This window comes from Sarcophilus harrisii, chromosome 2 (genome assembly GCF_902635505.1).
Source record: "Sarcophilus harrisii chromosome 2, mSarHar1.11, whole genome shotgun sequence".
Taxonomy (NCBI): Eukaryota; Metazoa; Chordata; class Mammalia; order Dasyuromorphia; family Dasyuridae; genus Sarcophilus; species Sarcophilus harrisii.
This window is the reverse complement of record NC_045427.1, coordinates 431,791,951-431,805,326: the sequence shown is the minus strand read 5'-3', so window position 1 is coordinate 431,805,326 and position 13,376 is coordinate 431,791,951. Positions and strand designations below refer to the sequence as shown.

The following is a 13,376-nucleotide window of genomic DNA, read 5'->3' as shown; positions in this document are numbered from 1 at the left end:
TAGTGGTGGGCAGGGAACATTGTGTACTAGAATGGTCAGATTAGACTTTACAGAGGAGGAGGGTCAAGGCCTTGAAGGATTCATTCATTCATCAAACAACAAACCCCTGGGGCACATTCGAGAGCTGTAATATTTGTGCTACACATCCTAGAGATTGCAAAAATGAATTATAGGACAAAGTCTCCATTTAGTAAACAATTTCTAAGCATCTACTGAGTGCAGAGACCTATGCAGGATATCAAGGAAGAGACTAAGTTTAGATGAAATACAGTTTCTTGTCTCTGACTCCAAGAAACCATAGCCTATAGGAGATGGACACACAAATTACTCTTAACATCAGGAAGAACGTGCTAATATGCTAAATGACACAGGCAAGATAACAAACAGAAGAAGATGAAGTTCAGAGAAAAGAGAGATTCCTCCTGACTGAAAAAGCAGACAGGGATAGGGAAGACTTCCAAGAGGAGACAGCATTAAAGCTGAGTCTTAAAGTATAGATAAAGTTTCATTGAAGAAAAATGATGCTCAGAAATAAGGGTTCCTGAGAACCAGGGAGAGAGAGTGAATAGGAAGATAGATGACCCTGTGAATCCCAGATGGAAAGAATAGCGTGAACCTTAGACTGAAAATTGGAATGTGAAAAGAATGTGCAGAGAGCACTAAGCAGTTCAGAGGAAATGGGGTATGAGGAGAAAGAGGAGTGATGGGTAGATAAGATAGCAGAGGAGGATACATTCCAGTAGTGGGAACAAAACTCAAAAGAGGAATGCATGAGGGGATGTTTGGGAGATGCTTAGGAGGCTGGCAGAACTAAAACCAATGGCATGTGATGAAGAGGTTTGAGTGATAAAGGGAGAAAAGGAATGTAGAGTCAGTTCATAGCAATTACTAAATTTCAGAAGTTTAATAGCTGTAGAGGGCCGCAGATAGTGGGGGAACTCTGGATAAGGTATAAGACCCTTTAGCCCAGAGGAAACCTGCTGACAATATCTAGTTTGGCTCCCCATTTCCCTTGGTGTTCATGCCCTCCTTGATTTCTCAGGAAAAGGTGTGAACACCAAGGGAAATAGGGAGCCAAACCAGATATGTCCTAGAAGGAGGGTATATAAATAACAACACATATACTGCCTTCAAATAATTCCTGCTTAAAGTAGGCCTCCCTCCCAATTCCACATCAGGTAGAGTGTTGACCTTCAAAAACTATGTCTGTCGAGTTCACAGGCTTGGGCAATTCAGGGTATGACTCTGTAACAAACTATGGTTCTATCTTCTTAGAGCCAACTTAGCTCAGTATAAAAGACTCATAGCCAAAGCATTGTCCACCAAGGAATGAATCTTTTTAGTCACAGACATTACAAGGATACATGAAATTTCATAAGAATAAATGTATAGTCTTTCATTTGGGTTGATAAAATCCAGCTTCATAAACATGCCTAGATAATTATTTGTGTGAATACATATTTAAGAGTTGTAGTAGATTACATGTACCGAACAATTTAGATTTTTTAAAATATATGTACAAAAAATGGAAGGTAAGGCATATAATAAAATGTGACAATAATTGATGATAATAATAATAATGTTTAGGATTTATATAGAATTTTAAAGTTTGCAAGGCACTCAATTATCTCATTTTATCCTCATAATAACCATGGGAGGAAGATGCTCTTATTAAATAAAAGAGTAGCATATACTATATAAATGATATCAGAAGTTATAAATGAGATGAGAATGGTGAGGAAAACTGAGGACAAGAAAACCATAAGTCATTGTTTGAAGACTGGAGAAAAGAAGACAAAGAAGGGATATGACCATTGCATGGGGTTGATGCTGCTCAGTTTTTATTTTGCCAAGGATAATGACTTTTAGCCTGGGAAGAATGGAACAAAAAATGTTTAACAGTATTTTAATCCCCAATATAAGTAAGGAAATACTGTAGTAAGACATGCTCTTGATGACTTCAAATCACCTGAATCTGCAGGTGTAATTGCTGAGCCATTGTCATTAATGTCTGAATGCTTATGGAGAATGGAAGATAAAAATATGGAGAAGGGAAGATATTGACCAGATTTTTTTAAAAGAGGGGAGGAGGATGAAGGGTGGGAGTGAGTGGAAGGAAGCAGAGTTTGCAAATTCTAGACTAATTGACTTCTATTCCTGGCAGAATGTTAGACTGCATTTGTAAAGGGATGTTAGGGAATATGTAGAAAAGGAAATAGTGATGACTTCATATTAGTGCTTTCACTCTTCCCTCTTTCCCTTCTTTCAAGAAGTTGTCTTCACTTTATATATGTGTGGTATGTATATAAGTAAGTACAAATATGCACATATAAAATATATACATAAATATACACACATAAAATATATACATTATATATATATATATAAATATATATATATATATATATATACACACATATATGCAGCATTGAGATATGGCTTCCAAAAAGGTTATCTGAGCTTGAGCAAAAATTTTAGAAGTAGACAAGTGATGGTTGTCAGAACATGTCTAGAGAGTTGGGCTGTGTTCCAGCACCACATGTGTGTGTATGTATGTATATATATATATGTTTATTTATTTATATACATAGATTTGTACTTCCCTTGTATATACTCCCACAAGTAGAATGTAAATTCCTTGAGGGAAAATTATTTTTCTTTGTTTTGGACTTTTTTCCTTTACATCTCTAGCATCTAACATAGTAGTTGACACATAGAATATGCCTAATAAATGTTTATTGAATTGCATGCTATTTTATGTCAGAACTTTATTTCCTTCTTTATAAGATTACTAAACTGACAGATCATAATATCACTTATTAGCTTAGATTTTCAAAAAGCTTTTGATAAAACCTCTCATCTTTATCTAGGAGGGATGTGGGCTAGACAGTATTACACAAAGATGGATTTAAAGTTGGCTGAATGGCCAGCACCAACATGGGCCATTAATGGTTCAATGTCAGCTTGGAAGGAGGTCTCCAGCAGGCTTAGCCTTATGCTACTCCTTAACCTTTTTAGAAAGTCATAAATGATGTAATTATCAAACTCTCAGGTGACAGTAAGTTGGGAGAGAGAGTTTATACAACGAGTGATAGAGGAAGCATGCAAAAAGATCTTGGCAAGCTAGAACATTGGGCTGAATCAGATAAGGTGAAATATAATCAAGATAAATGGAACATATCCCACTTGGGTTCAATAAACCACCATTACAAGACCACAGTGGGGAAGGAACAGTTAGAAAATATTCTGTCTAAAAAAAATTGGGTTTTTTTTAGTGAACCACCAGCTTCACATCGGTCAGCATTGAGATAGGACTTTCAAAAAAGCTAATCTGATCTTGGACAGAACAAGAGGGGGAGAAATTTCCGCAATAGGAAAGTGGTGGTTGTCAGACCCACCCACACCCAGACAGTTGGCTCTGTTCCAGCACCACAGTTTAGGAAGAACATGAAGAGGCTTCAGATTGTCCAAGAAGAAGGCAAAGAATTCTTGCCAGGATTGTAAAAGGCTTCAAGGGTATGCTGTAGGAGGAAATGTTTACTCAAGAGAAGAGGAGCCTCAGAAGTGAGGGATAGAGTGTGATACAAGAAAGATAGCTGTCTTTAAGCATTTTGTAGGATCATTGGACAGGTAGATGGTATGGTAGGCCCGGAGAGCCTGGAGACAGGAAAACTCATCTTCCTGAGTTCAAATCTGGCCTCAGACACTTACCTGCTGTATGATCCTGGGTACATCACTTAACTCTGCTTGCCTCAGTTTTCTCATCTGCAAAATGAGCTAAAGAAGGAAATGGCCTCATCCAAAAAAAAAAAAAAAAAGGAATGACAAAGCACTCCAGAATCTTGCCAAGAACATCCCAGATGGGACCACAAAATGTCAGACATGACTGAACAACAATTATAGGATGATAGACCTAGAATTGAAAAATTCCTCTGAGGTCATCCATCTGCTTGGAACACTGTACTAAGGAGGCTAAGGTCTAAAGTCCAGATGTGGAATTGGAACACCTGGGTTAGGGTCCCAGTTCTAGCATTTATTAGCTTTGCCACCTTGAATAATCACTTCTGAGTTAATCCTCAATTCTATCCATTAAATGGAAACAATAACTCTTCTATTCCCTGCTTCCTTGGGGTGTGGTAAAAGTCAAGCAAAATAACAGATATAAACAGGAAGAAATGTTATTGAAATGTCAGTTGTCCTTATTTTTCTAGTACTATTGTTGATATTGTACTATATTTAGAGTTAAATGGGCTTTATTTGAATTCAGACTATATACCTATACTATACCTATACATATACCTCTATTACTTTACACAAGTCACACAGCCATGCTGAACTCTTCTGTAAAGGGAAGTTGTTGGATTAGATGCTCTTTCAATGCCCTTGTAGTTTCAAATACACAATCCTTGGCCCAATTATCGTTATACATCTTCCCAGCCCTAAGACCTCATTGATTTTGGTCTGACTTCATTCCCACCCCTCTTTCTTTTTTTCCATTTTCTTTTATTGATATCTTTTATTTTTATATCACCTATACTTCTGGATATATCTCCCTCTCCCAACTACCCAGCGGGTTGTTCTTTGTAACAAAGATTTAAAAAGAAAGGAAAAAAAAAGCAATTGCACAAAACATATCAATACATCAATTTGTCTGACAATAAATGGAGTACTCCACCAATAATCCCTGATCACTGCAAAGAAGGTCTGCAGATTCTGTCTTTGGGCTTATTGGGTATACACCTAATTTGGGATCAAAAGATATGGATATTTTAGTCACTTTTTAAAAAGTATAATTATAAATTGCTTTCCAAAGTGGTTGGGCTAATTCACAGCTCCACCAATAATGCAGCCATATGTTCTATCTTTTGCATACATAGTCCTTCTAACTAACATTGATGATTTCCATCTTTTGTCATCTTTGACAAATGTCAAATCTCTAAATTGTTTCCATTTGCATTTCTCTTTATTGATTGTTTGGAGTGGTCTTTCAGATGGTGGGTAATAGCTTGTAATTCTTCTTTGGAGGTCTGTTCATTCATATCTGTAGACATTTACCCCTTAGAAATGGCTCTTGGTTTCATGTATTTATACTAATACCTCTCTCCTTTTCCCAGATGACCTGGTTCAACCTGGATTGTCAGGATTTAGTAGCTGACTTGAAGCTGGGTGAGAGCTGTAAGCCCCGCTCAGATGCACAGAACCATCTAGAGAGCTACCTGCAGAGGTTGGCAGTAGAGTTTCCTGCTGAGAAACTATGGGAGATGTGGCTGCAGGCATCTTCTCTGAGTCGTGGCCCTGGCCTGGGCCTTTGGGAGGAAGCTCGGCTGAGGCGGCATGAGAGTTATGTTATTCTGCAGGAGGCTCTGAGTCGGTGCCAGGGGAAGCCAGAAACTGAGCTGGGCCCCAGTAAGGGGAAAAATATTTCAATGAACTTAGCCCCCAGAATTCTGGAGGGAGACTCCATAGACATTCTGGAACCTGGGAAAATATTCACTGGAATCCAGAGATGGAAAGGACAGTCTGTTCCTGGGCGAAGTTTGGGCACAGATATGAATTCAAACTCTGTCAGCCCAGGTGGCTCAGAAAAAAATAATACCTCTGGCCAGTCTAAGGAAGAAGGGGGTGATGGAGACAATCAACAGAAAATGGGGGCTTCCAAGCCAGCCCCTAGAATCCCTGACCCAGAGGGAAGGTCCCAAGCTGACCTGGCTGCAGACAAGGTGCCCCGGGAGAATTTGCAGCCTCCTGTGTGGCTCTCTGCCCTGCCCACCTCTTCCAAGTCCCCCACTCTATGGAAAGTCCTTCCCAGAAGGAGGCCGGGACGAGGGTCACGCTTCCAATTCTCCCGACATGGTAGTTTTTCATCAGAAGAGACAGACTCACAGACTTCCCTAGAGGACTCACCACTGACTAGTCCTGTGGTATCCCTGGAGCTAAGCAGCCCCCAGCTGCTCTGGGCTGCGGGCAAGGGCCCAGGCACGGGCCAGCTAGAAGGCAAGCCTCTTGGGGGTCAGACACCAGGGAATCCTGTGTAAAAATCACTTCAGTAAGCATTTAATAAATACCTACTGTGTGCAGACATCTGTGCTCAGCTACTCGGGCAGGAGGGAGGGTAGGAACAGTCATTGCCGTGTAAAGACATGCACAGAATATTTAGAGAATAAGCCAAGTTGGCACATAATTAAATATTAAACATAACACAATTAAATTCTCAGATGAATGATAAAGGCAATAAATGATATGGATGAATGGTATCAGAGAGATCCATGTTGGCTAGAACAATCAGGGTTAGCTTCCTGGAAGAAGTGGGACTTGATTTGGAGTCCCTTTAAAAAGCGAGCATCTTTTTCTAGACTTCAGTTACTTCACATCATGTCCTAGTGGATAGAGAATAGGACATGGAATCAGAAAAACCTCATTTGAAATCCTACTTTTAGCCCTTTCTGGCTTGTGTCTATGGGACAGTAATCTATTTTTGTTTCCTCTATAAAATGAGAATAATAGTATCTTTAGTATATCCTGAAGTACTACTATGAGGTTCAAATGAAATAATTTATGTATTATACAAATCTGAGATGGGCCCACCAATGTATCCAGTTTCTAGACTCACATAGATTTGGTTTAATTCTGAGGGAACCAGATGCCAAAAGAGAATCAAATTTTGAAGATTGAAATTCTCCGGCTCTTTATGCCCCCATCCTAGAGTTCTGGGGAAAAAATCCTTCAAAAAAGTTTATATATGACTCATGTCTAGGTTCCCTCCCAAAAGGGATTAACAGGGTCCCTACTAGAAAAAAAAAATGTACAAGGAAGACATCATGAAGAAAAACAACTTTTTATTTTCCTCACTACAAAAGAAATGCTTAGAACACAAAAGCACATGTTAGCACATCCTTAAACAATAGAACCCATCACCTATTATACTCTCCCAGGACAGTAAGAGGAATTTTGTGAGACTACAGAACAGATATTTCTCTTCCAAAGTCTAGATTTCCCAACCAATCATCTGACGATATCATAGTCCTTTCAAATGTAACATCTAACCAGTAATGGTCATCTCTTCCTTTGAGAAGAGATATAGTTTCTGGCAGTACCTCCTGTTATGGTACGTAGCTGTCACTGATTAGGGAATTCTTATCCTCTCAGATTTATGGGATCACCACTAGAGGATAACATTTTTCATGACTTAGAGTTGGGGAAAAAACAAACAAAAACAGAAGATAAAGCCAAGGGCTTAAAGTCCAATTTCAGGCCAACCTAAGCAAACACAGGTTCTCACTGTCGTATAATCATAGTCTCTTCCAGGGCACAGGGGAGAGAAATCTTGTTCTTACTTTCCTGAAGTCCAAGGCAGAGCTGACAGAATGCTAAGCAACAACCCCAAAAGGAGAAAAGAGGAAAAGAGGGAGGGAGAAAGAGGAGAGAAAATGAGAGAAAGAAAGGGAAGGGAAAAGTGAGAAAGAGACTGAGAAAACCAAGGGTGGGGGAAAGAGAAGGAGAGGGGGGGGAGGGGAGAGAAAGAGAAAGAGAGAGGGGGGGAGGGGAGAGAAAGAGAGAGAGAGAGAGAGAGAGAGAGAGAGAGAGAGAGAGAGAGAGAGAGAGAGAGAGAGAGAGAGAGAGAGAGAGAGAGAGAGAGAGAGAAGAAGGAGAGAAGATAGAGACAGACAGAGAGAGGAAGACACAGAGATGGAGCCTGTTTCATCTTATATAGCCTGCTGAGTAAGCTGCCTCTTTTTTAGTTCAAGCACTACTCCATCTTCAACATAGCATCTCCAGTCACAGGAACCAATAAGGAATTGTGTTATTCCAAAGAGCAGGTCCTTCATCTCTGAGCCAGAGCACATGTCCATCCCCAAAGAGGCAAAGTGTCTATACTCAGCTCCCAGAGAGGCCTTTATGCAGAAGATCACGTGATTTCCTTTATCAACCTCACTACATAAATGGAGAATTTGCAAACTTAAGGGACTATGTAAATGTCAGTTATCATCACTATCACCTTGTAGCAAAGCTATATATGTGGATGAATGGGAATAGCAGTTCATATTTATGTAGCATTTTAAGGTCCAAATAAGGACTTTCCTCAACACAACCCTGTCTAGAAACATGCTATTATCCATATTTTGTAGATAAGGAAACCAAGTTGCAGAGGGGTTAAATGGCAACTTAGCATCACACAGCTGCTAAATATTAGTGCCACGATCCTAACCAGGACCTTCTGACTCCAAATTTAGGAAGCTCTCTGGGAATGAAGATGCAGCATTAAACAGGAGCTGTAAGGCAAAGGCCGAAATTTCTGCCAGACCCCCAACATCACCCTTTCCTCCTCTAACCCTGGGCAGTGAAGGCCAGACTGCTTATTTTAATGTAATTCATCGCTCCAGGTCCCAGTTTTCCTAAGAGCAGCTGACAATCAAAGAAACCGGGCTGCCTGATTAGCACATCGCTGTGTTTCCCATCTCCCTACCATGCAAGGCAGGGGGCTGGCCTGGTGCTTCAAATGCGGTTGTCATGGAAGCAGCCTCCCTCTGCTTTAGAAAGCTGATTGCCCCAGGCGGGGAGTCCAAGCCCAGAACTGTGAAGGCAGAGTACATAAAACTGCTGCTACATAAAACCCCAACTCCAGTATGGCTTTAGGAGCAAGGTTTGGAATAGAGGACAAATGAAGTGGCTGAGTGGGAGGGAGAAAACCTGGGTTCTAAAACTAGTTCTGCCATTAATGTATCCCCTTCTGTGGACCTATTTCTCCATCTATGTAATGAGGGAATTGCCTAAATGCTCTTCTTCTGACCTATCAGAGATGATAGGATCATAGACACTGTAACTGGTCCAGTTCCCTGATTTCTCAGAGTCCCAGAGAGGCTAGCTGGCTTTTTCCTGATCACACAGCTAGTAGGTATTGGAGGAACTTGAGGATGTGGACCCAGCTCTTCCTGATTCTTCATCTAGCATGCTAGGATGAATGAGTAATAGATGTTCTAGGACTCCCTATCTTGTCATCTAAGTCCCTTTGTATCTGGTCCCTGTGGACTCCTATCTACAATGTTATCTCTGCTACTTCCCTATGCCAGTGTTTTCCTTCAGATCTCTGGGTCAGGTAGACATTATGCTTGGAACATTAGTCATGCATTCCAAGTTCACCGCCTTTGGAGTGTCCTCCATCTTTCCTTTGGTTTGTGCTTAGGATCACACAGGTAATAAGAAGCAGAGTCACATTCTCTGATTCTAAATCCTGTCTCTTTTCATTACATCTTGCTGCCTTCAAACATTAGGTGACTATCTTGGAGCAAGTGGGATGGGAAATTCTAGAATTCTAGAGTGGGTCTGATATTTCTCCGGGTCATTTCATCCATTACTCTTGTCATGTCTGAAGCTCTCAAACACACTCCAAGTTAAAGAGGGAAGAATCTCATACATTTACTGTGTCAAGAGAGGTCTGAAGAAGCCCTTACCATCACAGGGTCCTCATATACCAGCGGATTCATAGGAGAGGTACCACTAAAGAGGTTCCATGAACAGCAAAGAACTTTAAGATGCTCAAAGGAAGGTGATACACAGATATATGGCCAGCTCTCCTGGCCAGCTCATTATGCCGAGCAAGTAGAGATATTAGGAAACTATCAGGTTCGGGCAAGAACAAAATCTTGTAGTAAAACAAAGATAAAAGTCATCCTTTCTAAACTCTGAGTCAACTCTGAGATCCTCTGCTCTAGCAAGAGAATCTGGATCACAAGGATCATAAAATCATAGAGCTAATCCTAGATCTCAGAAACTCTCATTTTGTAGAATTTAGTAAGTGTATCAGACACCTAATAAATGTTGACTTGACTTTACAGATGAGGAAATTGAGGGCAAAGAAGTAAAATGATCTGCCCAAGATCACATAGGTAAGTCAGCACTGGAATTGGAATCAGGAAAACTTATCTTCAAGAATTCAAATCCAGCCCTAAACACTTACTAGTTGTGTCACCATGGCCAAGTCACTTTACTCTTTTTGCCTCAGTTTCCTCAAGTGTAAAATGAGATGGAGAAGAAGATAGCAAAACACTCCAATCTTTGCCACAAAAAAAAAATCCAAAATGAGTTCACTAACAGTTGGACATTACTGAAATGCCCTAACAGCTATACAAGCTCTGATCTGTTCAGTGTTCCTAGATTACCTCCTAGTATGGCCATGATTTAGATTGTACCCAGACCTAAGTGCCGGATCATTGGTTCGCTAGAGAAAGAGGGGTCCTAGAAAAGGAATGAACTATGAGACACCTTTTTTAGTGGAAAGAGCTCAGATTTAGGAATTTGGAAATTTAGATTCAAGCCTGACATAAATTTGCCTCGTTATCTTGGACAAATCACTTGCCATCTCTAGATCTCTGCATTTTCTTCTGTAGGTCAAAGGTTTAGGAATACAGGATCTCTAAAGTCCTCAAAATCAGGAATTCATTTCTTGTTTCTTTCCTATTACCTTAGTCATAGGTAATACATGATCATCACTTATGAGTCAACACTGATTCTATTCAAAGACTTAATTCTAATCACAAGCATTAAATCCTTGTTGGTTTGGGTGTCAATAACAACAAAAACCTGGTGCTCAGAAGAAAGGGATGAAAAAAGAAAGAGCATCATCATCATTTCTATGCTTGCCTAAATCTGATGGCAACACCAGTTCTAGAAATTCCCAGTATAAGGCAGTTAGAAAAAAAGATAAGAAATATTCTGTAGAGTTTGAAAACTTTGGGCTAGTGTCCATCTGTTCCTCCTGAATTCCCAATGAGATCATTTCCCTAAGAGGTCTTAGCTTATTAAGAAACAAGCTTATTTTTAAGCATTAATAATTCTTATTATTGATTATCATTAATTAATAAGAAATTATTATTACTAAGAAATAACATTTCTTATAGAGGGGTAATCTATTTTTAATGACTTTCTGAGATACTAGGTTAGTTTTAAACAGGGGTGACATGAATGCCTAAGTCAAATTGGAGCCAGTCAGAGAATTTAGTATCTGGCCTAAAATCACACAATTTTTTTCTGAACGATTTTTCCCTTTAAACATTTTTCTTCAACATGGTGCAGTAGAAATAGAATTGAGGTCAGAGATATGGGTTTAAATCCCAACCCAGCCTCTTACTGCCCATTATTTGAGCAAGCTATTTAAGATCTTTGTAGCTCCAGTCTCCTAATTACAAAATCAGGTTCTTGAATTAGATGACTTCTAAGTAAGTGATTTTAGTTTTAAACTTGTGGTTCTATGATCCTATTGTTCATTTATGTCCCTGGGGTTAGGGGCTCAATGTGTCCCCCTCCCCAACAAAGACATTTTCATGATCTTAGAGGACACAGGTGAAGACAATACTTAACCCAAGGAAGCCTGTGTTAATAGTGAAATTTCAGGTTGGTTATAAAAGTAAAGAAGGAATATAAGACCACAATTTAAGAGCTAGAAATGACCTTAGATACCACTTTAGTTCAATCCCTTCATTTCACAAATAAGGATACTGAGGCTTAGAGAGGTCACATTGACAGGAAATAATAGAATCTGGGTTCAAACTCAGGTCTTTGAACTCATTTTTCTCATTTGGATTAAATAACCTGCAAACTCCCTCCCAGGGCTGATCCCATAAATTGATGACTCTCCATCCAGTATTCTGTCCATAATGCTGTATTGTATAGGCTAACAGGCTCCAGCAAAGATCCCAGGCTCCCTCTTGGGCTACTCTGAGTTCTGCTACTGCAGACAGAAGTACTTATAGAACTATGTAGCCAAAGCCATCCTGCTGATATGATCATATAACTCAGCTCTTGAAATTTCTCCAGTGGCCACCAATAAACTTACCTATTGATTTTCAAAGTATATTTGGCTCACTTTATTAGGTGGCTACTATTGATTCTGGATCGTTTCCTAATTTGTTTTCTCACATTCCCCCGTTGTTCTAAGACACCATCCTTCAAGACCCAGAGGGGCCTGGGATATATTAACTTTTGCTGAAACCTAAATCCAAGAATTGTACATGTTTGTGCAGGGAAACAGGATTGAGCTGGGAGGGAGGATGCATGAATACCAGCTGTTCTCAAGTTAAATACTGAACATTCTGCATTCATTGAAATCTGGCATCAAAAGCTCCACCTCCATAATGGGTAGGATGCCCAGGAGTAGAAAGACCTGAGTTTGAAATTTGCTTTGAACACCTATTTGCTGTGTGACTCTGAGGGACACAGTTTTCTTATCTGTAAAAGGACTTTTAAAGTCCTTTTCAGTTCTATATCAATGATCCAATAAAATTACAACTCTTCAATTCCTTAGAATCTCTGTGAGTAGACAGATTATTTCAAGTGTATTAATTGGTTCTGAGAAATCAGATCAGTGTTTATGCACATAGTAAACAAATTGACAATGAGAAACCAAATAATTAAAAATATGGTTTTCAAGCCATTCTCCAATTGAAAAATGGTCAAAGGATATGACAAACAATTTTCAGATGATGAAATTGAAATCATTACCACTCATATGAAAGAGTGTTCCAAATCATTATAAATCAGAGAAATGCAAATTAAGACAACTCTGAGATACCCCTACACACCTGTCAGATTGGCTAAGATGACAGGAAAAAATAATGATGAGTGTTGGAGGGGATGCGGGAAAACTGGGACACTGATACAATGATGGTGGAGCTGTGAATGAATCCAACCATTCTGGAGAGCAATCTGGAATTATGCCCAAAAAGTTATCAAACTGTGCATACCCTTTGATCCAGCAGTGTTTCTACTGGGCTTATACCCCAAGGAAATACTAAAGAAGGGAAAGGGACCAGTATGTGCCAAAATGTTTGTGGCAGCCCTGTTTGTAGTGGCTAGAAGCTGGAAACTGAGTGGATGCCCATCAATTGGAGAATGGTTGGGTAAATTGTGGTATATGAATGTTATGGAATATTATTGTTCTGTAAGAAATGACCAGCAGGATGAATACAGAGAGGCTTGGAGAGACTAACATGAACTAACGCTAAGTGAAATGAGCAGAACCAAGAGAGCATTATATACGTCAACAATGATACTGTATGAAGATGTAATCTGATGGAAGTGGATTTCTTTGACAAAGAGACCTAATTCAGTTTCAATTATCAATGATGGACAGAAGCAGCTACACCCAAAGAAAAAACACTGGGAAATGAATGTAAACTGTTTCCATTTTTGTTTTTCTTCCCGGGTTATTTCTACCTTCTGAATCCAATTCTCCCTGTGCAACAAGAAAACTGTTTGGATCTGCACACATACATTGTATCTAGGATATACTAGGACATATTCAATATATATAGGACTGCTTGCCATCTAGGGGAGGGGGTGGAGGGTGGGAGGGAAAAATCGGAACAGAAGTGAGTGCAAGG

General features: G+C 39.6%; 1 protein-coding gene across 1 annotated transcript in view; it reads left to right on the top strand.

Moving 5' to 3' along the window:
• Window positions 1–6,801, top strand: part of KIAA1755 (KIAA1755 ortholog) — a 72,112-nt gene extending 65,311 nt beyond the window's left edge. The window contains exon 14 of the mRNA XM_012553563.3: window positions 5,115–6,801. Coding sequence (XP_012409017.1) covers window positions 5,115–6,035 — 921 coding nt within the window. The 3' untranslated portion in view covers window positions 6,036–6,801. The remainder of the gene's footprint in view (window positions 1–5,114) is intronic.
• The last annotated feature ends 6,575 nt before the right edge of the window (window positions 6,802–13,376 follow it).